This window comes from Salvelinus namaycush, chromosome 23 (assembly GCF_016432855.1).
Source record: "Salvelinus namaycush isolate Seneca chromosome 23, SaNama_1.0, whole genome shotgun sequence".
Taxonomy (NCBI): Eukaryota; Metazoa; Chordata; class Actinopteri; order Salmoniformes; family Salmonidae; genus Salvelinus; species Salvelinus namaycush.
Window position 1 is genome coordinate 10,069,145 of NC_052329.1, and position 25,463 is coordinate 10,094,607.

Consider the following 25,463-nt stretch of genomic DNA (forward strand, 5'->3'; position numbering starts at 1 on the left):
CGTTTGTTTTTGGTGACCATGTCTCAGTGAGGGAGAGGTATGCAGTGTGAATGGACACTGCTGTTCCCATACTGGGGCAGTCCTACAAGGAAGGAATTAGTCACTAGTCACCTTAGTCACTAAGGCCTGCTTAGGGAGCGGTCGAAATGTACACACTTGTTACCCAGAGGAAAATGGGGGAGGGTCATGCTATTTCAATTTCAGTCAGGGGGAGTGTTGAGTGTTTGTCATTTAGTCCAGGGGAGGGTCATGTCATTTGTAATTGATTAAATGTCATATTGCTCAGTGTTTATTTGCTTATTATATCTCGATGTGTGACCGATGCTGCCCCTCATCCCTGATTCTCTGCTGGGCACGCAATATCAACTGTGCCTAGTGTGGTCGCAATCAAATGATCCATTACCTATACTATAGGTTATAGGCCTAGTCTATACGAAGAGCACGCTCAGAGAAGGACACAGTTATATTGCTTAGAAAATGTACTTTCTTCCCGAGTTTTTACGTTGCTGGGATGGTGTAAAACCTGGCTACACTGCATTACACTGCAATGGATAGGCTACACCAATCATGAGCCCTGGCCTGCTCTGGCTGAGGAAACCCCTGCTGACCAATGGCTGTGCTGTGTATGGTGGCACTTCAGTAAGCGAGTCAAAGGCTTCCTCCAAAATAATTGCAATATCTGTGCGTGCGGACTAGGCTAATTAATGTCCTGTTCAGTTTGAGAGGGAGAGCGTGAAGATGAGAATACCTAATCAGTTGTACAACTGAATACATTCAAATGTGTCTTCTGCGTTTACCCCCTCTGAAACAGAGAGGTGCTGCCTTAATCCACATCCACGTCTTCGTCGCCCGGGGAACAGTGGGTTAACTGCCTTGCTCAGGGGCAGAACAACAGATTTTTACGTTGTCTGCTCGGGGATTCGATCTAGCAACCTTTCGGATAGTCGCCTAATACTCCTATACGCCAGGCTAGAAAACAGAAGGTAAGCTTGCTACTGCTATAATTGATTTGAATAAAAACAATATGTTTTGTTGCCCATAATGAAGCCATTTATCAGTTATTGACCTCACAATAAATCATATTTGAGTAATTTACTTAACTTACATTACTACGAAGGCTAATGCTTAACTCGAGAAGGTCCAGTTCATTTGAACAGTCTTCATCTGATTTTGACTTTAGGCTAATAACAACACTAGGGCTTTGTGTTGGAGCCTATTTCTTCCAATTCAAAAAATAAGAAGTATGCTTACCTGTTTGACTTAATAAATGATTGTCTAACTATCCATCGATTTTGTCAGCCAATTCCTTCAGTCACCATACACTCCTTAAATATCCTGGTGTTAGTGAAGGGCTTGGTGTGTTAAGTTAAAACCAGGGCTCGAATTGAGGGTGTATGTGAGGGGGTGTGTGAGGGTATTGTGAGGGTATGTGAGGGTGTTTGAGGGTATGTGAGGGTATTGTGTCTTTTGTTAAGGAAAATGTAAGCTTAATATTTTGAAAACAATTAAATGGGACTAATTATATAAAGTGATCTATAATGACGCTTTAGTGAGCAAAGCTTTATGGGATATCTTTGGTCTGTCTCTATGACATTCAGTGGCTGCGCTACAACCTTCTATAGCCGGGGAGACACAACATTTACTTTGCTTGGGGAGTAGTGTGTGATTCTGTCACTATCAATTGACGTTCAACATTTCAACAGGCTATTAAACAACATACTAACTCTAAATCAGTGAGGAGCGCGCCAGGTAGCCTAAGAATTAATTATTTAAGTTATGTTATTATTATTTAAAGGATATAGCCTGCCATTTAAGAAATAAATCGTGAAGCGTTTGTAACACACTAGAAGCTGGCAGGAGCCGATACATTTCGCATTTAGGGTGTATAAAATGAAATGTTAAATAATTATTTAATAGAATTAAATAACAATGACATGAAAAATATCTTATTAGTCTGTAGTCATTCTACAGTGCCTTTGAATTCCCTTTTAGAAACATAAGTTTGTTTGGCCAGTCTTTGGTTTGAGGATCGTGTGGTGAGCTATGCATGCCTGGTTTGTTCATTTGGCCGAGCAGATGCTCTTATATTCCCATGCCCTAATCACAGTCAATAAACATCTATTTTCTAACAAAAATGTCATGGAATAAAATAAAATAAATTAGAAAAGTATAGTTTCCCAAAGGAAAAAAAGTTACAAGTGCATACAGATCTACCTAATGATATGCGGCTGCTGTGTTTACGCAACATTTTTACAGTTGATAACACTGTTCCAAACTTCGACTATCCTCTTATTTAACAATAGCCTTTATAGAAATAATAATGTCTCCGGTGCAATGGCATGCGCTCCTTCATTGTCATGCTCTGTTGTGGTATTGGAAAACATTATGCTTGACCCCAGTCATGTCAAATGACGTAGAATTGCCTGAAATGCGTTAATAAAGGCCATTTTTTGTCGTTACAGTCCCATCGCTGCAACTCCCGTACGGACTCGGGAGAGGCGAAGGTCGAGAGCCATGCGTCCTCCGAAACACGACCCTGCCAAGCCGCACTGTGTCTTGACACACTGCTCACTTAACCTGGAAACCAGCCGCACCAATGTGTCGGGAAACCACCGTACAACTAGTAACCGAAGTCAGCGTGCATTCGCCCGGCCCGCCACAAGGAGTCACTAGAGCGCGATGGCACAAGGAAATCCCGGCCTGCCAAAACCTCCCCTAACCCAGACGACGCTGTGCCAATTGTGCGCAGCCTCATGGGTCTCCCGGTCACGGCCGGCTTGCGAAACAGCCTGTAGCGATAGAGATACCCCCTTGTCCACGGTGGTCTACGACTCCACAACCGTCTGGATACTTTGCCATGTAATGCTTAAAAAACAAAGAACCGTTTCTAAAGGCTCTGGTCTGTCCTAAGAGTGAGGGTAAACGGTATGTATACCTGTTCTCTGCTATCCACTTCAGGTTTTCATTATTATTTTGGACATATGGCAGGGTTACTTGTATTTTTTCAAGTGTTCAGGGGGGATCGGGTAAAAATATATTTTAGTGAAGGGAGGGCCTTCCGTTTTATTCTCCAGCTATCCTCATTATAAATAACGTAGTCCCTTAGTGCCTCAACACAGTTGAAGAAGTGAGGCGCTCTGTGTGTGTGTTTTCATATGCTATTGTCATTGCAGAACAGGCATGCGCATGTGTCAATAGGGAATTTAAGTGTGTTGAGAGTTGATTCCGCCTACACACTTGTGAGGGAGTGATGTGTGTGTCTATGCGTATGTGTGTGTGTGTGTGACTAAACCCTTGTTCGTCATCAGGGAGTCCCTAACCGCTGCTCCCCTACGTCTTTGTGGCCATTGTGGAATTCGCCGTCCCATGAGCCTTTACTCACCCATAATCAGTGTCACCCAGGCAACCAGAGAAAGAATGCTCAGTATTCACCGTGGTGACGCTGTAAGTGTGTGAGGTTGTGTAGGTGTTGGTTAACGACAATAAAACCTCTGTAGCATGTCGCTTAAGAGTGTGTGATTGTGAATACTGCATAATAAACTTATTGGGTGTATGTCACTTGGATTTGTGTGTGTGTGTGTGTGTGTGTGTGTGTGTGTGTGTGTGTGTGTGTGTGTGTGTGTGTGTGTGTGTGTGTGTGTGTGTGTGTGTGTGTGTGTGTGTGTGTGTGTGTGTGTGTGTGTGTGTGTGTGTGTGTGTGCTGTAGCTCAGCTCCTCGCCTCTACAGCTGCTGTGTCCTAATAACAGGGCAACCACTGTTGGAGACGCGTCCACCTTAGTAACCACACATACGTACATAACCCATGCAACGTCACATACTCATACAGCAGTGCGTAACCTTAGTAACCGCACACCCGCCCATTAAACAATATGCACAGCTGGACAATGTCAGGCCAGAACATGGCTCCCAGACACACACACACACACACACAACTAACACCCACTGAACTACACACACAGCTGTACAACGTCAGACCAGCACAGGGCTACCATCCAAGGTCACCGCTCTGGGTTCCCACTACATACAAACAAGCGTGTGTGTGTGTGATGTGCTATGCGCTATGCAGGCACGCAGCGCTGTCCTCACATTCCAACCAGATCTCACAGTCTCGCGTCAGAATTAGAATCAAATTTCAATGTGTTTAAGGTTAAGCTTAGGCATTAACACTGAATGGTTAAGGTAAGGGTTAAGGTTTGGGATAGGCTTAAAACAAAAATAGCTTTCTGTCACTGGATTCAAACATGCAACCTTTTGCACCAGAGGCAGATGCTTACCCCCATCTGCCATCCCTTAAGGGTTAAGGTTTGGGCTTAAAACACAAATCTTGAAAACAACTTTCTGTCACTGGATTTAAACATGCAACATGTTGTACCGGAGGCAGATGACTTCAACCATCCACCACCCTCATCCATAACACCCCAGCACATCATCCTCATCCATAACACCCCAGAACACCATCCTCATCCATAACACCCCAGAACACCATCCTCATCCATAACATCCCAGAACACCATCCTCATCCATAACATCCCAGAACACCATCCTCATCCATAACACCCCAGAACACCATCCTCATCCATAACACCCCAGCACATCATCCTCATCCATAACACCCCAGCACATCATCCTCATCCATAACACCCCAGCACATCATCCTCATCCATAACACCCCAGCACATCATCCTCATCCATAACACCCCGGCACATCATCCTCATCCATAACACCCCAGCACATCATCCTTATCCATAACACCCCAGAACACCGTCCTCATCCATAACACCCCAGCACATCACCCTCATCCATAACACCCCAGAACACCATCCTCATCCATAACACCCCAGAACACCATCCTCATCCATAACACCCCAGAACACCATCCTCATCCATAACACCCCAGAACACCATCCTCATCCATAACACCCCAGAACACCATCCTCATCCATAACACCCCAGCACATCATCCTCATCCATAACACCCCAGAACACCATCCTCATCCAGAACACCATCCTCATCCATAACACCCCAGAACACCATCCTCATCCATAACACCCCAGAACACCATCCTCCTCCATAACACCCCAGAACACCATCCTCATCCATAACACCCCAGAACACCATCCTCATCCATAACACCCCAGAACACCATCCTCATCCATAACACCCCAGAACACCATCCTCATCCATAACACCCCAGCACATCATCCTCATCCATAACACCCCAGCACATCATCCTCATCCATAACACCCCAGCACATCATCCTCATCCATAACACCCTAGCAAAACAGAAACCTACTTGAAGGGAACAGCACTCACTGTTGCCCCTAGTGGCCGGTATCCACGTCATCTACTGACGTCCTCAGGCATGGATGGACTTCTAATACTGATTTGTCCTCAGGCATGGATGGACTTCTAATACTGATTTGTATCACGGGTGACCTGGCTGCACATTCATCCATCTTCTGTACTCTGTCGCCCTCTACTGTCTACTATCCCTCTACTATCCCTGTCCTGCAGCTCACCATTAGCATTAGAATTATATAGTATTGCTTCTGTTAGTTTTTGCCTGAGCATTGACATTGGGGCCCCGGCCCAATATTGCTGATGTGTGAGACGATTGGAGAATTCTGTGTCCAACTGTCATCGTAGAAGCATTGTGCTTGAAGAACAAAATGGCTGTCATTCCTTCTGTCAAGCTGTCAGATTGATTTTCATCATACATTGGCAGAGCAACCTCTGTGCTACCTGTTGACTTCTAATATCCAGAGTTATGATATAGGGCTATGATATAGGGTTATGATATAGGGTTAAGATATAGGGCTATGATATAGGGCTAAGATATAGGGTTAAGATATAGGGCTAAGATATAGGGTTAAGATATAGAGCTATAAGATAGGGCTAAGATATAGGGCAGGCCTCTCGTACTATAGTAGATTACAGCTCTCAACTGGTTATACAAAACACTCATAAATAAATGAAAAAATAAACTGAAAAGGTAACCAGCTGGTAAAGGTAAACAGTCTGTCTGTCAGGGGAATACCTGAATAATTACCACATCCATCAGTAAATGGTAACCATCTACACCTCAAAGGCATTGCATAGGATTATGGATTTTCTCCAGTGAATCTATACTTTTTCTCTCTTTTCCCCTGTGATTCTACGAGACATCTGATGATAGAAAAGTAAGGAGGAAACCGTCAGGAGAACTTAAAAAACTGATAGGAGTAGATATACTTTAAAACATGCCCAGACAGCTCTGTTCCGTTCGGCTGTGGTCGCAGTTTAAATACCAACATTACAGATCTCCCATGGAAGGTGCAAACAACACCTCTCTAACTGCTTCTGGCTGAGAAGAAAGAACACCTTGTGCGTCTTCTGATGGAAGCTGTGAGGAACCTGCCAACCCCTGACAGCTAAATGGATGTGCATGGAGGAACGTTCTATCTCCACTTAGCTGTTCAATGAGAACAATCTGTTGAATGAATAATCTGTTTATTTCAGCCTGTATGTTCCTGGAGATGGATAGCAGTACAAAGGCAGATTGGGAAGATACTTGTCTACCCACCTACGCACCCACACAGCATTACAGCCAAGTTGCCAACTCACACTCCACATAACCAACAATAAGGCATGGAAATGAAAAGTGGAAAACAGCATGGAGTTTACTCTACCTAATCTTAGTGGTGTGTGTGTGTGTGTGTGTGTGTGTGTGTGTGTGTGTGTGTGTGTGTGTGTGTGTGTGTGTGTGTGTGTGTGTGTGTGTGTGTGTGTGTGTGTGTGTGTGTGTGTGTGTGTGTGTGTGTGTGCGAGAGAGAGAGAGGTGAGAGAGAGAGAGACTTGAGAGGGAGAAAAAGAGATGTCAGAGGGAGAGAGAAAGATATGTGAGAGAGATAGATGTGAGAGAGACAGAGATGTGAGAGGGAGAGATGGAGATGTGAGAGAGAGAGAAAGAGACGTGAGAGGGCAGGGATGTATGCTGTGATCTGATATACTCTATACTTTTCCCTTTAGATGGTGTCTGCACCACGGCGGACTGCAATCAGCTAAATACACTAACACTGTACTTCTTGCATGGAGGACTGGTTTGAATTGTGAGGATGATCACACCATTTATTGTCATCATGCTAAATCTATTGGTTTTCTACCCAAAGTTGCAAAGGAAATGTTGGGATCTATTTAATAAACACAAGAGACCAGCAAAATTGATTTTTAAAAGTGTGGGGGTATAGCAGGAACAGCAGTATCTAGTGGTCAAAACGTACAAGCAACTTCAGTGACTAATTTAGTGGTCAAAATAATGCAGCAACTTCAGTGACTAATTTAGTGGTCAAAATAATGCAGCAACTTCAGTGACTAATTTCTCTGAACAGGGATGAAAAAACATCACCAGATTTACAGGGAATACATTACATAGTATGGAGAAGCAATATTCCCAGCTTTAACTTCATACTACTTGTCTAACATAGAGAACTGATACTGGTTGCTGGGGTTGGATTGGCATGAGGTGTGGGGGTCTGTAGGTAGCTTTTGAAATGTAGGGGGGGGGGGGGGGGGGGGGGGGGGGGGGATTCCTCATGTCTTACTCATTGGTAGCAAGAAGTTTGATCCAAACCGGATGTTAGGTATTATATTTATTGAATATTATCTGAATCCTATAAATTAAAATGGCCAATTTGGGTGCTATCAATTAGCTTCATTGTTCAGAGATAAAAGTATATTTCAACTAAATGTTTCAGGAATGCAAATCATATCTGTTACTAACTACATCAACAATTTCAAAACAATCTGAGATGGTGGGTGTCATGGCTTGCTGAAATTACATGGAACGACTCTAGAACTGACTACCCGCACGTCAAATGTTCTAACAAAGACGTTTCAATTTGTGGTTCTACTGCAGTTTATTCACTAAGAACCACACAGGATTCACTGGTGAGAGCGCTAAGCGGAAGCACTGTTCTGTCTGACTGCTATCATGCAAGGAAAGGGACGGAAGTCTCAGACCTGCTGCCTTTTGATACATCGTTGCAGTGTATGACGGCGGATGGATATGTTCCAACGCTGTACAAAGAAAGAGTTCCCAGAATTATCGTCATTGGGAAATTCCAGACAGTTCCCAAAAGCTTGCTAATTGTCCCTTGCATCACCCATTCCCATGGTATTATATATCAAAATGTATTCACAATTATATGACCAATAGTATAGCCTATCGTGTAAAAAAGCCGTAAAGGCACTTCAGCAAAATGTATGATTGCTTGGAACTATTTACTTATTGTCACATAAAGTCCCGCGTATGTACACTGTTCGTAGTTCGACCGTGCGCTGACGTCATCGATTTGCTCTGCTCCTTCCTTTCCTCGGTGGTTGAAGCTGTCTCTGCCGCGTTGTTGTGTCGTTTACTGCTTTCATTTGTGACGAAGATGGCCGCTGGTCCCCTCTCCGCTGTCCCTAACACATCCACGAACAGTGATGGGATCCTTATCGGTGACAGAGTTTATTCTGAAGTTTACCTCACTATCAGCAACTCTCTTATACCAGAGGAAAGGCTTCAGCCAACCCCGTCTATGCTCGATGGCCTCGACCTGCACACAGAGACCGACCTCCGTATCCTGGGTTGCGAGCTAATTCAATCGGCTGGTATTCTTCTACGCTTGCCACAGGTAAACATTCAAAATAAACATCCAGTACCGTCATCTTATAGAAAACAGGAGTACTATAGCTGGTGTTGTTTAATAACTCGCATCTTTGTTTATATAACCCGTCAAAATAAGGCCAAGCAAGGCCGGGAAATGCCCAAGCCAAGGCTAACGTTAGCTCACAGCTAGCTAGTTAGCTAACTAACTTATTTATTAGCATAATCTAATTTGGTAAATTTGTCGAATCATGTGTATAACGGTATTATTTAGCGCAATTATCAGTCACAAATGTAACTTATTTGAATAAGTCGTTGATTTAAACGCGTGCTGCGCTTTACTAACGACAGCGGGATGACATCCGTGGCGGTGGGATGACAAGAACAAAATGGCGGATATCTATTTTTGAATTCCATTTAACGTTACATAGAACTGTCGTATTAATTTATTGTTCTTTACATTACAGGTGGCAATGGCTACGGGTCAAGTTCTTTTTCATCGTTTTTTCTACTCAAAATCATTTGTCAAACACAGTTTTGAGGTAAGCCAAGTTGTCTTTCTCGGAAAATTAGCAGTACAACATTAGCTAGTTTAGCAACGGCACCGGGTGGTGTGTGTGTGTGTGTAGAGAGCGTTTACGTTGGCGGCCATATTGTAATTTACAGTAGCGTAACTGGTTTGTGGCACGTAACCAGGCCTGTTTTTGAAACAATTTCATAGTCATTGCAGCTAGCTAGTCACTTTAGGTGACGTTATCATTGCAACGCCTCAGAGTAATGTTAGTGTTTTGCTAGCTAACCACATCTAGCAACATACTGTAAACCTTGTTATTCTTGTGTCCCCAGATTGTTGCAATGGCCTGTGTCAACTTGGCTTCCAAGATCGAGGAAGCGCCACGACGATTCAGAGACGTCATCAATGTTTTTCACCATTTAAAACAGAGTCATAGAGGCAAAAGGTAAGCATCCATATAGAAACTATCCTTTGTTTCTGTCGCTCTTACATCTCTTTTAATTGTATGTTAACCATTTGTGAAAAATGCAAGTATATTCATCTTGCATTATATTAATTAGTAACTATGTTTTACGTATCTTGTATGATGATGCTCTGATGTATGAATGTGAAAAAATGCCCTTCTGTTGATCCATGCTCTCTAAACCATACTCTAAAACGTTTCAGTTTCCTCATCTCTGATCAATGGTAGTTACAACATTATATTCACAGCTACATACATAGACAAGTAGATCAGTGAAAGGTGATACATTAGCACCTCTAACCTAAACTGTTGGTTGCCAAGAGAGAACTACTAGGCACCAGAAGACAGGACACACTGCTAGACAAGTGTGTCTTTGACCAGAATAATCTGTTCAGTTCCAATTCTAAGGCTGTGGTATTAACTTGGGTTCTCTTTTCCCTTGCAACCAACTAACAGCGACCAGCTACATTTACCAAAGCCTGGGTGATGTGGAATGGTACGTAGAGATGAAGCAGTCGGCATGACAACCATGAGCGAGGTGTCACCCCCCCCTCCCCTGGGAGACGCCCGTGGTGTGAGTCACTGCGGTGCACTGGGATCGGGGAGGACAGGTTGGCCGCAGGTCCTAGGCTGGGAGCCTTGGACTCCTTTGTCTCAGTCTAAGCTTTTGGTGTTTGCGGACCCTCTGGTAACGTAGCTCAACACTACATACTGTGTGTACTACAGAGCAACCTCCCTCATTCACCAAATGGCATTCATGGCTTTTACAGAAATATCACTTTTTTTCTTTTCCCCCTTAGAACATTTGCACAATTGTTCACATGCATTAGTTTCCTATCTAGATTTAATATTGAGGAGATGTAATACATTTAAGAGGTGGGTGGGTTGAGTTTTAATGAGAATACATCACCTGTAATTGATGGACATAAGCAGGGCTTTCCAGGCTCTTTTTAGAGGTTTGTTTGGAGGAAACCGTTTTTGTCTTGGAAATTTACCATGGTATGCTAAACTGAACAGTCAGGGTTTGGAGTAGATATAACCCATTACATCTGCAGCTTGTGTAGTAGCTTGGAAACATTAACTGTTCATGTCATCCTGGCTAGACTACCACTGAAGTAAGGAAATTAGTAAATACAAACTTGCTTTTGTAAAGACAATGTAGACTGCCATGACATGCACGTTTTAATAGCAACTTTGGTCATGTTTGATCTGCTAACTGTTCAGTTAGAAAATGTATTAAGTTCTGTTACTCCCATGTCATATCAGAGGACAAGATGGGTACGTCATGCTGCTACCTTGTCATATCAGAGGACTAGATGGGTACGGTCATGTTGCTACCTTGTCATATCAGAGGACTAGATGGGTACGGTCATGTTGCTACCTTGTCATATCAGAGGACTAGATGGGTACGGTCATGTTGCTACCTTGTCATATCAGAGGACTAGATGGGTACGTCATGCTGCTACCTTGTCATATCAGAGGACTAGATGGGTACGGTCATGTTCCTACCTTGTCATATCAGAGGACTAGATGGGTACGGTCATGTTGCTACCTTGTCATATCAGAGGACTAGATGGGTACGGTCATGTTGCTACCTTGTCATATCAGAGGACTAGATGGGTACGTCATGCTGCTACCTTGTCATATCAGAGGACTAGATGGGTACGGCCATGTTGCTACCTTGTCATATCAGAGGACTAGATGGGTACGGTCATGCTGCTACCTTGTCATATCAGAGGACTAGATGGGTACGGTCATGTTGCTACCTTGTCATATCAGAGGACTAGATGGGTACGGTCATGTTGCTACCTTGTCATATCAGAGGACCATATAAAAATGCTACCACTCTTGCATTTCTGATGTGGCGACCTTAATCTCCTGTAGACTGATCTGCCCGTTTTGAATGGATCGTGAGATGTGTGCTGCGTTAGTGCACTGGTTTTTATTTATCTGGGTTAACAGAGATGATGGGGTCCTTTACTTCCTAGTGTAGCGCTTTCTGTAATCAGGGTTCACTTGAAAAAGAGATGGCGATCTCAATGTGACTTCCTGGTTAAGTAAAGTATACATCAACATCTGTTTTTACACACAATATGAGTCTATAGACGGTGATGACCAAAATCCGTTAGTCCATTTCCTTACAAATAGTGTTTTAAGTACGTGTTTTGTAAGTAATCGTAATGTAGGCCGTACCTGAAGTATTTTCTTTCCATAACATGGTGAAAGTGCATGTTTTGCTTGTAAGGCTTCTTAGTTGGGTGACTGTGACTGAAGTCAGGGTAGTCCAGGTTATTCCATTACAAGGGGAATAACTAAACGGGTAGTCCGGGTTATTCCATTACAAGGGGAATAACTAAACGGGTAGTCCGGGTTATTCCATTACAAGGGGAATAACTAAACGGGTAGTCCGGGTTATTCCATTACAAGGGGAATAACTAAACGGGTAGTCCGGGTTATTCCATTACAAGGGGAATAACTAAACGGGTAGTCCGGGTTATTCCATTACAAGGGGAATAACTAAACGGGTAGTCCGGGTTATTCCATTACAAGGGGAATAACTAAACGGGTAGTCCGGGTTATTCCATTACAAGGGGAATAACTAAACGGGTAGTCCGGGTTATTCCATTACAAGGGGAAGAACTGAACGGGTAGTCCGGGTTATTCCATTACAAGGGGAAGAACTGAACGGGTAGTCCGGGTTATTCCATTACAAGGGGAATAACTAAACGGGTAGTCCGGGTTATTCCATTACAAGGGGAAGAACTGAACGGGTAGTCCGGGTTATTCCATTACAAGGGGAAGAACTGAACGGGTAGTCCGGGTTATTCCATTACAAGGGGAAGAACTGAACGGGTAGTCCGGGTTATTCCATTACAAGGGGAAGAACTGAACGGGTAGTCCAGGTTATTCCATTACAAGGGGAAGAACTGAACGGGTAGTCCAGGTTATTCCATTACAAGGGGAAGAACTGAACGGGTAGTCCAGGTTATTCCATTACAAGGGGAAGAACTGAACGGGTAGTCCAGGTTATTCCATTACAAGGGGAAGAACTGAACGGGTAGTCCGGGTTATTCCATTACAAGGGGAAGAACTGAACGGGTAGTCCAGGTTATTCCATTACAAGGGGAAGAACTGAACGGGTAGTCCAGGTTTTTACCATCTGGTTTGGTGATGTTTCTGTGAAAGCTGTGATCCATGGTGACTTGAGGTAGACATGGTTCAGTGTAACTCAAAAGCTTCCACTGAAATCACAGGAGTCAAACCCCCTAAAAATAAACCATTTGGGCCTGTTGCTTTTAGTTGGTTGAAGGGGGAAAGAGAACCAGTCAAAGAAAGCAGAAGGGTGCTTTCTTTCTGTTTTTTGAGGGGGGGGAAACATTTTTGGTTATTTTCATTCTTTTGTAAAGCAGGAGTGCAAGTTCATTGATTCTTGATCAGAACTACATTAATACCAAAAACCAAGTGATCAAAGCTGAGCGGAGAATCCTGAAGGAGCTGGGCTTCTGTGTACACGTCAAGCATCCGCACAAGGTGAGTCCCAGTTACATCGCTCAGAATACACATACAGTTCAACTGTAGACCCAGCCGCTGCTATTCTTTCTCAAGTCACAACTACATTTCTCAATACTAGCATTAGGCCAACCTATTAGACTACACTAACACTACTACAATTAAGGCTGTGATAGTTTGTGTGACGCACATGACAGCTGTAGTTGTGGTGTTCTAGAACATTCTCTTCTCAGTACAGGCTGGTGGTTGGCATTCTGCCACACCTGGGGATTGTGAAACCGTGTTGATTATTGCATAATATCAACTGTCTTCTTCCAGATCATCGTCATGTACCTGCAAGTCCTGGAATGTGAGAAGAACCAGACTCTGGTCCAGACCGCCTGGTAAGTACATGGCCTGTACCCTAACTAACCCAGTGCCCTACGTCACAAACACCTGCTGTATTACAGTCTGCCTCCACCCTCTGTAACCTCTATTCTCTGATGGATTCATTAGTGTCTTATTGAGACCTGTTTGTTTTCCTCTTGTCCATGCATGGCTATTTCTAGTCTATGATTCTGGTGCCCAGGGAACTCAGTTTAACTTTGTCCTTTCTCTCTACTCTTTGATTAAAGGGTAGTCCATGCTGGTAAGTCTCATAAAGAACCTCTGAACTCTGCTCCTCCAACCACATGACCTCAGGAGCGCCCCCATTGGCTGGCTGCCCTTCTCGGAGACAGCCAATCCAGTGAGAGCTCTCTGCCGAGATTCACTGAAGGGGGCGGGCCTTTCCCAACTGCCGACATCGTCTTGTTTTCTCTTGGGGTGTCCAGAAGGATTTGTATTTTTGGGGTTTTGCTTCCTAGGTTAAATTTGTATAATTTTTTTCTAGATAGCTATATAGTTAACTATTGCATTCTACTTTAATTTTTTTCTAGTTTACTTGCTCTAGATTTGAAGTAAACATATCCTGAAGTATTTTTTTTGACTCAACCGTTTTCTGGGTATGCCTTTTTGATGCAGTAGTTAAAGTGTACTGTTGAACTGTCTATTTGATTTTCCCAAACTGACGTGGTCTCCAGGCATGTCTTACAGGCTGATCCTGCTCAGGCTTTGTCTCCAAGGACCTGTCTCGCCACCCATCAATATCCACTGGCCACTTTTTGCAGTAATCTATCAGTAGTCCACCAGTCCAAAGTTCAAACCCTCAGCAAGTCTAGGGAAGCCTGTTCTGGGGGACCCCTGTGTGAGCTGGTTTTCTGAATATTGTTTGATTGATCTGAAATCATATGACAGACAACTTTTTTTAAATTTATTGAACCTTTTATTTAACTAGGCAAGTCAGTTAAGAACAAATTCAATGACTGCCTACCCTGGCCAAAGCCTCCCTTAACACGGACAACGCTGGGCCAATTGTGCGCCGCCCTATGCCAGTCACACTCCAGGACTGGCTCGGAGTGGCTAAATGTAGTCAGACTATTCAGAGAAGCCCAGTTTAGATTTCAATGTGTTTATTTTTAGTTGTCAGTAAAGCTAGGTTTTGCATATCAGCTCCAGCTTCCATTAAATCCTGAAGGGGACATGTTTTGGGTGGGTAGGGGTTCTACCAGCAGTGTTCTGTTCTGTCAACCCCGCCCATCTTTCTGTTTCAGTTTGTCTGTCTGACTGCTCGCTAGATGGCAAAACCATCAGTCAGAAATGTCCATTGTCTGTCGGTCAGATGTTTCCATGTCTTGCCTGAGCTATAGCCTTGTCAGGGTCACTGAAACTCCGACAACTAGCTGCAATTAGAATCCCACTTTAAACACAACTTCAACCCTGTTATCTGACATAACAGCATTGTGTAGGCCTTTTGATGGGAGTTCAAGTTGAAAGCTACATAGAGATGATATCTTAACTAGAGTGCAGCATGCCATCCCATCCCACAGCTCTTGTCTGACCTGTCCAATCTCATCCTTGAGCTGTGGTTAAGGGAATCTTCCATCTCTCCTCTCAGCCAAGAGATGAGTTGTTGCCTCTATGGCTGCATTCTACTAAAGGGCTGCAGTATATCTCTGATCACCTCGGTCTGCTCTGCATTCACCTTCAGTTTGCATGTGCACTTTCTAAAGACATTTTGAATAGTAGGACGCATGTCCACCTCTGAAATAGTACTTGAGTGGTTTTAATTTCTTTGGACATCATATTGTTACGGTAAGGAGCTGTGGGCTCTAGCCCCGTCTGCACCGTCCTGTGTACAAGCTTTCATCTGTGACGCTGCATGTCCAGCTCAACACCAACATGGATGCACCTGAGAGAGAGAGAGAGAGAGGTAGCAGGACAAAGATAAACTAGAGTCTCCATACCGTTAGCCTATTACTATTTCAGATTAATAACTGTCTTTATTGGTGTGGTCACCAACTGTGGTCCTCTAGAGCTACAGTTTGCAGGCTTTTGTTTCACCCCAGCACTAACACATGGTTCAAGTATTTAATGGTCAAGCTGGAACAAACCTGCACCCCTGTAGCTGTTGAGAACCAGCTGGTGACTGCCCAGACCATTGTGATATGGGCTGTTTGGGAGGAGATGGTGCTATGTTTCTGTATGTTGCTTGTGTCTTGTAGGAACTACATGAATGACAGCCTCAGGACCAATGTGTTTGTGAGGTTCCAAGCTGAAACTATCGCCTGTGCCTGCATCTACCTGGCTGCCAGAGCTCTGCAGGTACCGTTGGATTGGTCTTCTCCCCATCTCTAGTCTTCCACTTTTCCCCCAACATCTCTCCTGTAACAGGATGAGTCTCTTAACCAGCGTTCCCTACCCATCCTGGTGAATGACCACATTTTGTATCATTTTTTATTTTATTTTACCTTTATTTAACCTCTACCGCTTCTCTCTCCCGGATCCGGGATCCTCCTCATCAAAAAAGCTGACTAGCCTAGCCTAACGGGACAGGGATATCATATAATTTTCATGAAATCACAAGTCCAATACAGCAAATGAAAGATAAACATCTTGTGAATCCAGCCATCATTTCCGATTTTTTAAAATGTTTTACAGCGAAAACACTATTTCTATTAGCTAACCACAATAGCCAAACACACAACCGCATATTTTCACCATGTTTCCACCGCATAGGTAGCTTTCACAAAACCGACAAAATAGAGATAAAATGAGTCACTAACCAAGAAACAACTTCATCAGATGACAGTCTTATAACATGTTATACAATACATTTGTTTTGTTCGAAAATGTGCATATTTGAGGTATAAATCATAGTTTTACATTGCAGCCACCATCAAAAATAGCACCAAAGCAGCCAGAATAATTAGAGAGCAACGTGAAATACATAAATACTCATCATAAAACATTTATGAAAAATACATGGTGTACAGCAAATGAAAGATAAACATCTTGTGAATCCAGCCAATATTTCCGATTTTTAAGTGTTTTACAGCGAAAACACAATATAGAATTATATTAGCTTACCACAATAGTCAAACACACAAACGCATTTATTCACCGCAAAGGTAGCTTTCGCAAAAACCAGCAATAGATATAAAATTAATCACTAACCTTTGGACAACTTCATCAGATGACAGTCTTATAACATCATGTTATACAATACATTTATGTTTTGTTCGAAAATGTGCATATTTATAGCTACAAATCCTGGTTATACATTGTGAATACGTAGCAACGATTCACCAGAATCTCCGGAGATATTTTGGACACTCACCTAATCTGACCAAAGAACGCATCATAAACTTTACATAAAAATACTTGTTGTATGGCAAATGAAAGATACACTGGTTCTTAATGCAACCGCTGTGTTAGATTTTTAAAAATAACTTTACCATAACATACAGCTTGCGTTATTGTGAGACAGCACTCACCAACACGGCGGAGAATAGGAGTCAATATTTTACACAGAAATACGAAATAACATCATCAATTTTTTCTTACTTTTGCTGAGCTTCCATCAGAATGTTGTACAAGGAGTCCTTGCTCCAGAATAAATCGTTGTTTGGTTTTAGAATGTCCATTTCTTCTGTCGAATTCGCGCCACAATGCTAGCCAAGGTTGCTAACATTCCCATCCTCTCTTGGCGCAAAGAACGGAAAACTCCAAAAGTCCCAATAAACGTTGAATAAACTGATAAAACTCGGTTGAAAAAACCTACATAAAACTCGGTTGAAAACCTACTTTATGATGTTATTATCATATGTATCAAATAAAATCAGACCCGGAGATATTCGCCTTGTATACCGAACGCTTTTCAGAAGACAATGTCGAGCTCCCCCGCGCGCCTTCGAAGACAAAGAAAATACTGGACCTGTCACTCCAAAAGCTCTTATTCGACCTCAGATCAAGCTAGACACCCCATTCCACCTTCCACTGCCTGTTGACATCTAGTGGAAGGCGTATGAAGTGCATACATATCGATAAATAAAAGCCAGTTGAATAGGCAGGCCCTGAAACAGAGCCTCGTTTTCAGATTTTTCACTTCCTGTATGGAAGTTTGCTGCCAAATGAGTTGTTTTACTCACAGATATAATTCAAACCGTTTTAGAAACTTCAGTGTTTTCTATCCAATAGTAGTAATTATAATATGCATATTGTATGATCTAGAATAGAGTACGAGGCAGTTTAATTTGGGCACGATTTTTTCCAAAGTGAAAACAGCGCCCCCCCTATTGACAAGAAGTTAACTAGGCCAGTCAGTTAAGAACAAATTCTTATATTCAATGACGGCCTAGGAACAGTGGGTTAACTGCCTTGTTCAGGGTGAATAAAGGTGAAACAATTTTTTTTAAAGGGGGCAGAACGACAGCTTTTTACCCTGTCAGCTCAGGGATTCGATCTTGCAACCTTTCGGTTCGTAATCCAACGCTTACCACCATTAACTAAGTGCTGTGTGTCTGTAGATGCCTCTCCCATCCAGACCTCACTGGTACCTGCTGTTTGGAGCCACAGAGGAGGAGATCAAGGATATCTGTATCACCACACTCAAACTCTACACCAGGAAGAAGGTACGTATCATCCCCTGAACCTTCTAGCAACCCTCCATACATCCTCCTGCTGTAACATAATCCACCACACAGTACCTTCTTAACCTGTCTAGGACTGGGGTGCCGCTAGCGGCACCCCCCCCCCCCCCCCACTGAAAAGCCAGGGCGCGAAATTCAAAAAAAATTTTTTTTTTAAATATTTAACTTTCACACATTAACAAGTCCAATACAGCTAATGAAAGATACAGATCGTGTGAATCCAGCCAACATGTCCGATTTTTAAAATGTTTTACAGGGAAGACACAATATGTAAATCTATTAGGTAAACACCTTAGCAAAAGAGACCATTTTTTCTTTGTCCACCAACACCACTAGCTATCACCAATTCGGCTAAACTAAGATATTGATAGCCACTAACCAAGAAAAAACCTCCTCAGATGACAGTCTGATAACATATTTATGGTATAGGATAGGTTTTGTTAGAAAAATGTGAATATTTCAGGTAGATATCACAGTTTACAATTGCACCCACCGTCACAAATCGACTAGAATAAATAGATAGAGCAACGTGTCTTACCTAATTTCTAATCATAAAACATTTCGTAAAAATACACAGCATACACTAATCGAAAGACACAGATCCTGTGAATACAGACAATATTTCAGATTTTCTAAGTGTCTTACAGCGAAAACACAATAAATCGTTATATTAGCATACCACATATGCAAACGTTACCCCAGCATTGATTCTAGCCAAAGAGAGCGATAACGTAAACATCGCCAAAAGATATTAATTTTTTCACTAACCTTCTCAGAATTCTTCAGATGACACTCCTGTAACATCATATTACAACATACATATACAGTTTGTTCGAAAATGTGGATATTTAGCCACCAAAATCGTGGTTATACAATGAGAAAAGTAGCCGAGCTGGTCAGAAAATGCCGTGCGCCATATTAGACAGTGATCTAGTCGTATACATAAATACTCATAAACGTGACTAAAAAATATAGGGTGGACAGCGATTGATAGACAATTTAATTCTTAATACAATCGCGGAATTACATTTTTTAAATTATCCTTACTTTTCAATACAGTTTGCGCCAAGCGAAGCTACGTCAAAAAAGATGGCGTCCTAAGCCACTAACATTTTTCGACAGAAACACGATTTATCATAATAAATTGTTCCTACTTTGAGCTGTTCTTCCATCAGAATCTTGGGCAAAGAATCCTTTCTTGGGTCTAATCGTCTTTTGGTCGAAAGCTGTCCTCTTGCCATGCAGAAACGCACATTGCGTTCGGCATGAACTGGAACGGTGCCCAGAGATTCACAGTGGCTCAGAAATAAATGTCCCAAAATCGCACTAAACGGATATAAATTGCTATAAAACGCTTTAAATTAACTACCTTATGATGTTTTTAACTCCTATAACGAGTAAAAATATGACCGGAGAAATATAACAGGCTACACTAATGCTAGGAAAAACAGTAGGTCGGTATCCTCCGCGCGCATGACGCACCTAGAAAAGAGGTCCTACCTACAGGATTTTTTCATTTATAGTGGCTGTGATTGGGCAATCGATACCATTCAAAGCGTCATCACGTAAAGGCATCCAGGGGAAGACGTAAGCAGTGTCCGTATACTAATAGGAATAACAGTGGCCTTAAAACTGACTCCAGAACAGGGGCCAAAATGTGTGAAATCTGACTCCATGTCAGGGAAATTGCTGTAGAATGAGTTCTGTTCCACTTAGAGACAAAATTTCAACGGCTATAGAAACTATAGACTGTTTTCTATCCAATAATAATAATAATATGCATATTGTACGATCAAGAAGTTTGTAGGAAGCCGTTTCAAAAATTACACGATTTCCATAAATAGTGACAACAGCACCCCCTAGCCTTAACAGGTTAACCTCTCTTGGGTACGTGAGATCTCTTCAACAGCCAGTGAAACTGCTGGGCGCCAAATTCAAATACAGAAATACTCATTATAAAAATTCAGAAAACAAAACATATTTTACATAGGTTTAAAGATTAACTTCTTGTGAATCCAACCACGGTGTCAGATTTTTAAAATGCTTTACGGCGAAAGCATACCTTACGTTTATTTGAGAACATAGCCCAGCAGACAAATCATTACATTACCTGCCCAGGGACTGCGGTTGAAAATTAGCCGGCTGGCTAAAACCGGCACTTTTACTGAAACGTTGATTAATGTGCACTGTCCCTGTAAAAATAAACTCAAACTCAACTCAACAAACAGTAACCAGCCAAGTAGAACAGTTACACAAGTCAGAAATATAAATAAAATTAATCCCTTACCTTTGATGATCTTCTTATGGTTGCACTCAGCGGACATTAATTTACTCAATAAATGTTCCTTTTGTTCGATAAAGTCTCTTTATATCCAAAAACCTCAGTTTTGTTCGCGTTTTCTTCAGTAATCCACAACCTCAAACGCAGTCAACAGGCAGAAAAAAATCCAAATTGTATCTGTAAAGTTCATAGAAACATGTCAAACGATGTTTATATTCAATCCGCAGGTTGTTTTTAGCCTAAATAATCGATAATATTTCAACCGGACAATATCGTCGTCAATATAAAAGGTAAACAAGAAAGGCACTCTCTCGGTCTCGCGCATGAAAAAGCTCTGTGACACTTTAGGGACCACTCATTCAGACTGCTCTTACTTCCTCATTTTTCAGAATACAAGCCTGAAACAATTTCTAAAGACGGTTGACATCTAGTGGAAGGCATAGGAACTGCAATTTGAGTCCTAAGTCAATGGATACTGTAATGGCATTAAACAGAAAACTACAAAACCCACACACAAAAAACTACTTCCCAAATAGATTTCTCAGGTTTTCGCCTGCCAAATCAGTTCTGTTATACTCACAGACACTATTTTAACAGTTTTGGAAACTTTAGAGTGTTTTCTATCCAAATCTACCAGTTATATGCATATCATATCTTCTGGGCCGGAGAAGCAGGCAGTTTAATTTGGGCATGCTTTTCATCCAAAATTCCGAATGCTGCCCCCTACCCTAGAGAAGTTAACCCCTCTCTGTCTCTCTCTCGACCAGCCGGACTATGACCACCTGGAGAAGGAGGTGGAGAAGAGGAAGATGTCTCTGCAGGAGGCCAAGCTGAAGGCTAAAGGGTTAAACCCTGATGGGACCCCAGCTCTGTCCAACCTGGGAGGCTTCTCGCCCGGATCCAAACCCTGTGAGTTTACTTTTCCATAGCTGTCAATTTAAGGCCCGAGTTGACCGTAGCTGTCCAATTTAAATAAGTGGTCAAGTCATCATAGATAAGTACCTTTTTCTTTTTATTAACACAGTAGTACAATAATATTCCATTTCTAAATTGGGACCACACAGTCTAAAGACATGTTATATGTTCCCCAGGTTCTCCCAACATAGTGAAGGTGGAAGATAAATCGCCCAACCCCCAGGCCCTCAAACCTGTAAAGAAAGAGCCAGACAGCAGAGCCCAGGGCTCCAAGAGCCCACACAACGGGTGAGGAACACACACAGCTCTTTAACTACTCTTAAACACAGCAGGGCCTTTCGTTTTGGAAGAAAAGGGCTATATTTTCTCATTTTAAGCAAACACCCCTAATGGAAATGGAACGTTTCATCTCTCCTTTCTCTCTGTCAGGCTGAGGAAGGAGGCTAAGATTGGGAGGAACAGCAGGAGTGGATCTCGTTCCAGAACTCGCTCGCGATCACGCTCCCCACGCAGACAGTAAGACTTTAGTACTTCATTCATTATGTCTGCTTTACTGCGGTACTTTACAGCCCGTTTACTGCGATACTTTACAGCCCGTTTACTGCGATACTTTACAGCCAGTTTACTGCGGTACTTTACAGCCCGTTTACTGCGGTACTTTACAGCCCGTTTACTGCGGTACTTTACAGCCCGTTTACTGCGGTACTTTACAGCCCGTTTACTGCGGTACTTTACAGCCCGTTTACTGCGGTACTTTACAGCCCGTTTACTGCGGTACTTTACAGCCCGTTTACTGCGGTACTTTACAGCCCGTTTACTGCGGTACTTTACAGCCCGTTTACTGCGATACTTTACAGCCAGTTTACTGCGGTACTTTACAGACCGTTTACTGCGGTACTTTACAGCCAGTTTACTGCGGTACTTTACAGCCCGTTTACTGCGGTACTTTACAGCCCGTTTACTGCGGTACTTTACAGCCCGTTTACTGCGGTACTTTACAGCCCGTTTACTGCGATACTTTACAGCCAGTTTACTGCGGTACTTTACAGCCCGTTTACTGCGGTACTTTACAGCCAGTTTACTGCGGTACTTTACAGCCCGTTTACTGCGGTACTTTACAGCCCGTTTACTGCGGTACTTTACAGCCCGTTTACTGCGGTACTTTACAGCCCGTTTACTGCGGTACTTTACAGCCCGTTTACTGCGGTACTTTACAGCCCGTTTACTGCGGTACTTTACAGCCCGTTTACTGCGGTACTTTACAGCCCGTTTACTGCGGTACTTTACAGCCCGTTTACTGCGGTACTTTACAGCCCGTTTACTGCGGTACTTTACAGCCCGTTTACTGCGGTACTTTACAGCCCGTTTACTGCGGTACTTTACAGCCCGTTTACTGCGGTACTTTACAGCCCGTTTACTGCGGTACTTTACAGCCCGTTTACTGCGGTACTTTACAGCCCGTTTACTGCGGTACTTTACAGCCCGTTTACTGCGGTACTTTACAGCCCGTTTACTGCGGTACTTTACAGCCCGTTTACTGCGGTACTTTACAGCCCGTTTACTGCGGTACTTTACAGCCCGTTTACTGCGGTACTTTACAGCCCGTTTACTGCGGTACTTTACAGCCCGTTTACTGCGGTACTTTACAGCCCGTTTACTGCGGTACTTTACAGCCCGTTTACTGCGGTACTTTACAGCCCGTTTACTGCGGTACTTTACAGCCCGTTTACTGCGGTACTTTACAGCCCGTTTACTGCGGTACTTTACAGCCCGTTTACTGCGGTACTTTACAGCCCGTTTACAGCCCGTTTACTGCGGTACTTTACAGCCCGTTTACTGCGGTACTTTACAGCCCGTTTACTGCGGTACTTTACAGCCCGTTTACAGCCCGTTTACTGCGGTACTTTACAGCCCGTTTACTGCGGTACTTTACAGCCAGTATTTTACAACCAGTGTCACACTCGCATGTAGTAATATTCAACTGAAAACTTAACTCTTTTCTTTACTCTCTTCAGTTACAACAGCCGGCGAAGTCGTTCTGGGACCTACAGTTCTCGTTCTCGCAGTCGGTCTCACAGCCGCAGCCCCTCACCCCGACGCCACCCGTCCTCGCCCCTCCTCCTCCCACACCTCAAGCCAAAGCCCGGCCACCATGGCAACATCGACCCCAAGCCATCGAGTCGTCATAGCAGCAGCGGTGGAGGGGCTCACAAGAGGAAGAGGTCCAGGTCGCGCTCTGCCAGCAAGGGAGAGAGGGAACGGGAGAGGGGGAGGGAGCGGGACAGAGACCGCAGTACGTCGGACCTCTCTTCGGCCAAGAAGCACAAGCACGAGAGAGGTGGGGCTGGGGGAGGACATCACCGTGGAGACAGGAGGGAGCGGTCCAGGTCGTACGACCGAGAGCGAGAAAGGGCGCACACCCACAAGACCAAACGCCATAGCAGCAGCAGTGGTGGACACTCAGGGCACGGACATCATCGCCGCTGAACCAGGGGCAGGAGGAGTCCACTCCTTAATGCAGTTTTGTGTTCTGCTTTCCCACAATCCTCCTTTTCAAACCTGTTTTAATTGACATGTAAATGCTGGACTTGGAGACAACATATTTACAGTGTAAAGATGGTTAAAACTGCTGATTTAGTGACAACGCTTTGATTTATAAAAGCGACTCTTCAGTGGAAGAAGGAATGAATGCGACAACAAACAAAATAATAATTCAGGAAAGACCTCAAGACTTTGTGGACTGAAGGAAGTGACTACCGAGTTCTGTTTGTTTCATCTAAAGCAGTGTGCTGTACAGATTGCAAAGGACTACTGGGCTTCTCTAGAAACAGGCTGTATCTTTTTACAGCTGAATGCAGACTCTTGATTTCAGAACCTTTTTAGGATCGTGGTGAATTTGTTACACTGGTTTTTAGTCTGCACGTGTTCATGTCTAATTTTTACTTAATAAAAAAAAAGACAATGACAATTTGACTCTCCACTTCTCTTTTGTAACACTCGACTACAGGTCATGAAAAGCTGCAACCTGCTGTAGGCTGCGTTCACACAGGGAGACCAATTCTGATCTTTTTCCTCTAATTGGTCTTCTGACCAATCAGATCAGCTCTGATGTGAAAAGATCTGATGTGATTGGTCAAAAGTAGGGATGACTCGATACTACATTTTTGCACGATACCAATATACAATATTTTCCTTGCCGAAAAACCCCCCAATTCCGATATACATTTTTTTTTGCATCTTTTAAGCATTCTAGTACAGTTAAATAGTTGAAACACACATTGACTAAAAAGTTATTTTGTTGCCATTTACATGTCCCCATTTACCAATAAAACAATCAAAACCTATTTCTTTCACTTGCTGTTTTGTTAATTCTCAACCACAATTTCATCATACAAGTTTCAGCTCTGTCTGTCCGTGGCGCCTCTTCCTCGTTGCGCACTGTCACAGTCCTTTTCCATCTTGTCCAGCTTTGTAACGTTTCATGTAAACCATGTCTGCATCAAGGTAGCGGTCCTTGTACCCAGCATCGAGTATGGTGGCGACACAATGGAGGCTCAGAGAGAATGCCACCGAGTCGCTTGTTCACAGCCTCTAATAGAGTTTCAACCGTACGGTATGTCGGCAGTTTTGTTGAGCAGGCGTTTCAGTGCCGTGACAGAAGGCTTCACTTTCTACTGTAAACGCAGTTGAGCTCATTTCTTGAGTCAGTTGTTCGAATGGAGCGAATGTTTCAAACATGTTCTCAAATGCCATTGAAATGGCAGCAGCGGTTTGAGAATCAGCACAGTCTTGAGCAATACGGCTTTCCTCAGTACGAAATCCTTGTCGACCCACTGTGCTGTCAGACTCAGCATGCTCATGGGGATGACATCACTGGTCCAAATGTCAGTCGTGAAGCTAATAGCAGTGACGCCCATAGCAAGTAGCTCATGGATGTGTGTTTCAACAATACTGTGTAACTCCGGTAGAGCAACATCTGAAAAATAGCGCCTACTTGGTAGTGTGTACCGGTGCTCGACCAGTCAACGAAAGCCAACGTCATCCACGACAGAACGGTTGGGCAATGAATTCCATCAATTAGGTGTTTTTAATGGATTTCGCCTTTTGAGTATCTGAAGTTTTCTCTTTCAAATGACTGCTC

General features: G+C 43.2%; 1 protein-coding gene across 2 annotated transcripts; it reads left to right on the forward strand.

The window, feature by feature from the left end:
- The first annotated feature begins 8,335 nt into the window (after window positions 1-8,335).
- LOC120018064 (cyclin-L1-like) lies at window positions 8,336-24,290 on the forward strand. 2 transcript variants are annotated; one of them, XM_038961026.1, is made up of 11 exons: window positions 8,336-8,658; window positions 9,098-9,172; window positions 9,477-9,589; window positions 13,015-13,138; window positions 13,436-13,500; window positions 15,700-15,799; window positions 18,004-18,108; window positions 21,175-21,316; window positions 21,499-21,610; window positions 21,752-21,838; window positions 23,338-24,290. In XM_038961026.1, exons 1-11 carry the CDS (start codon window positions 8,419-8,421, stop codon window positions 23,807-23,809), a joined length of 1,635 nt encoding a protein of 544 aa, XP_038816954.1. In that variant the 5' UTR covers window positions 8,336-8,418; the 3' UTR covers window positions 23,810-24,290. The 2 variants fall into 2 exon arrangements, with proteins under 2 accessions (XP_038816954.1, XP_038816955.1); XM_038961027.1 differs by having other exon boundaries at window positions 13,018-13,138.
- The last annotated feature ends 1,173 nt before the right edge of the window (window positions 24,291-25,463 follow it).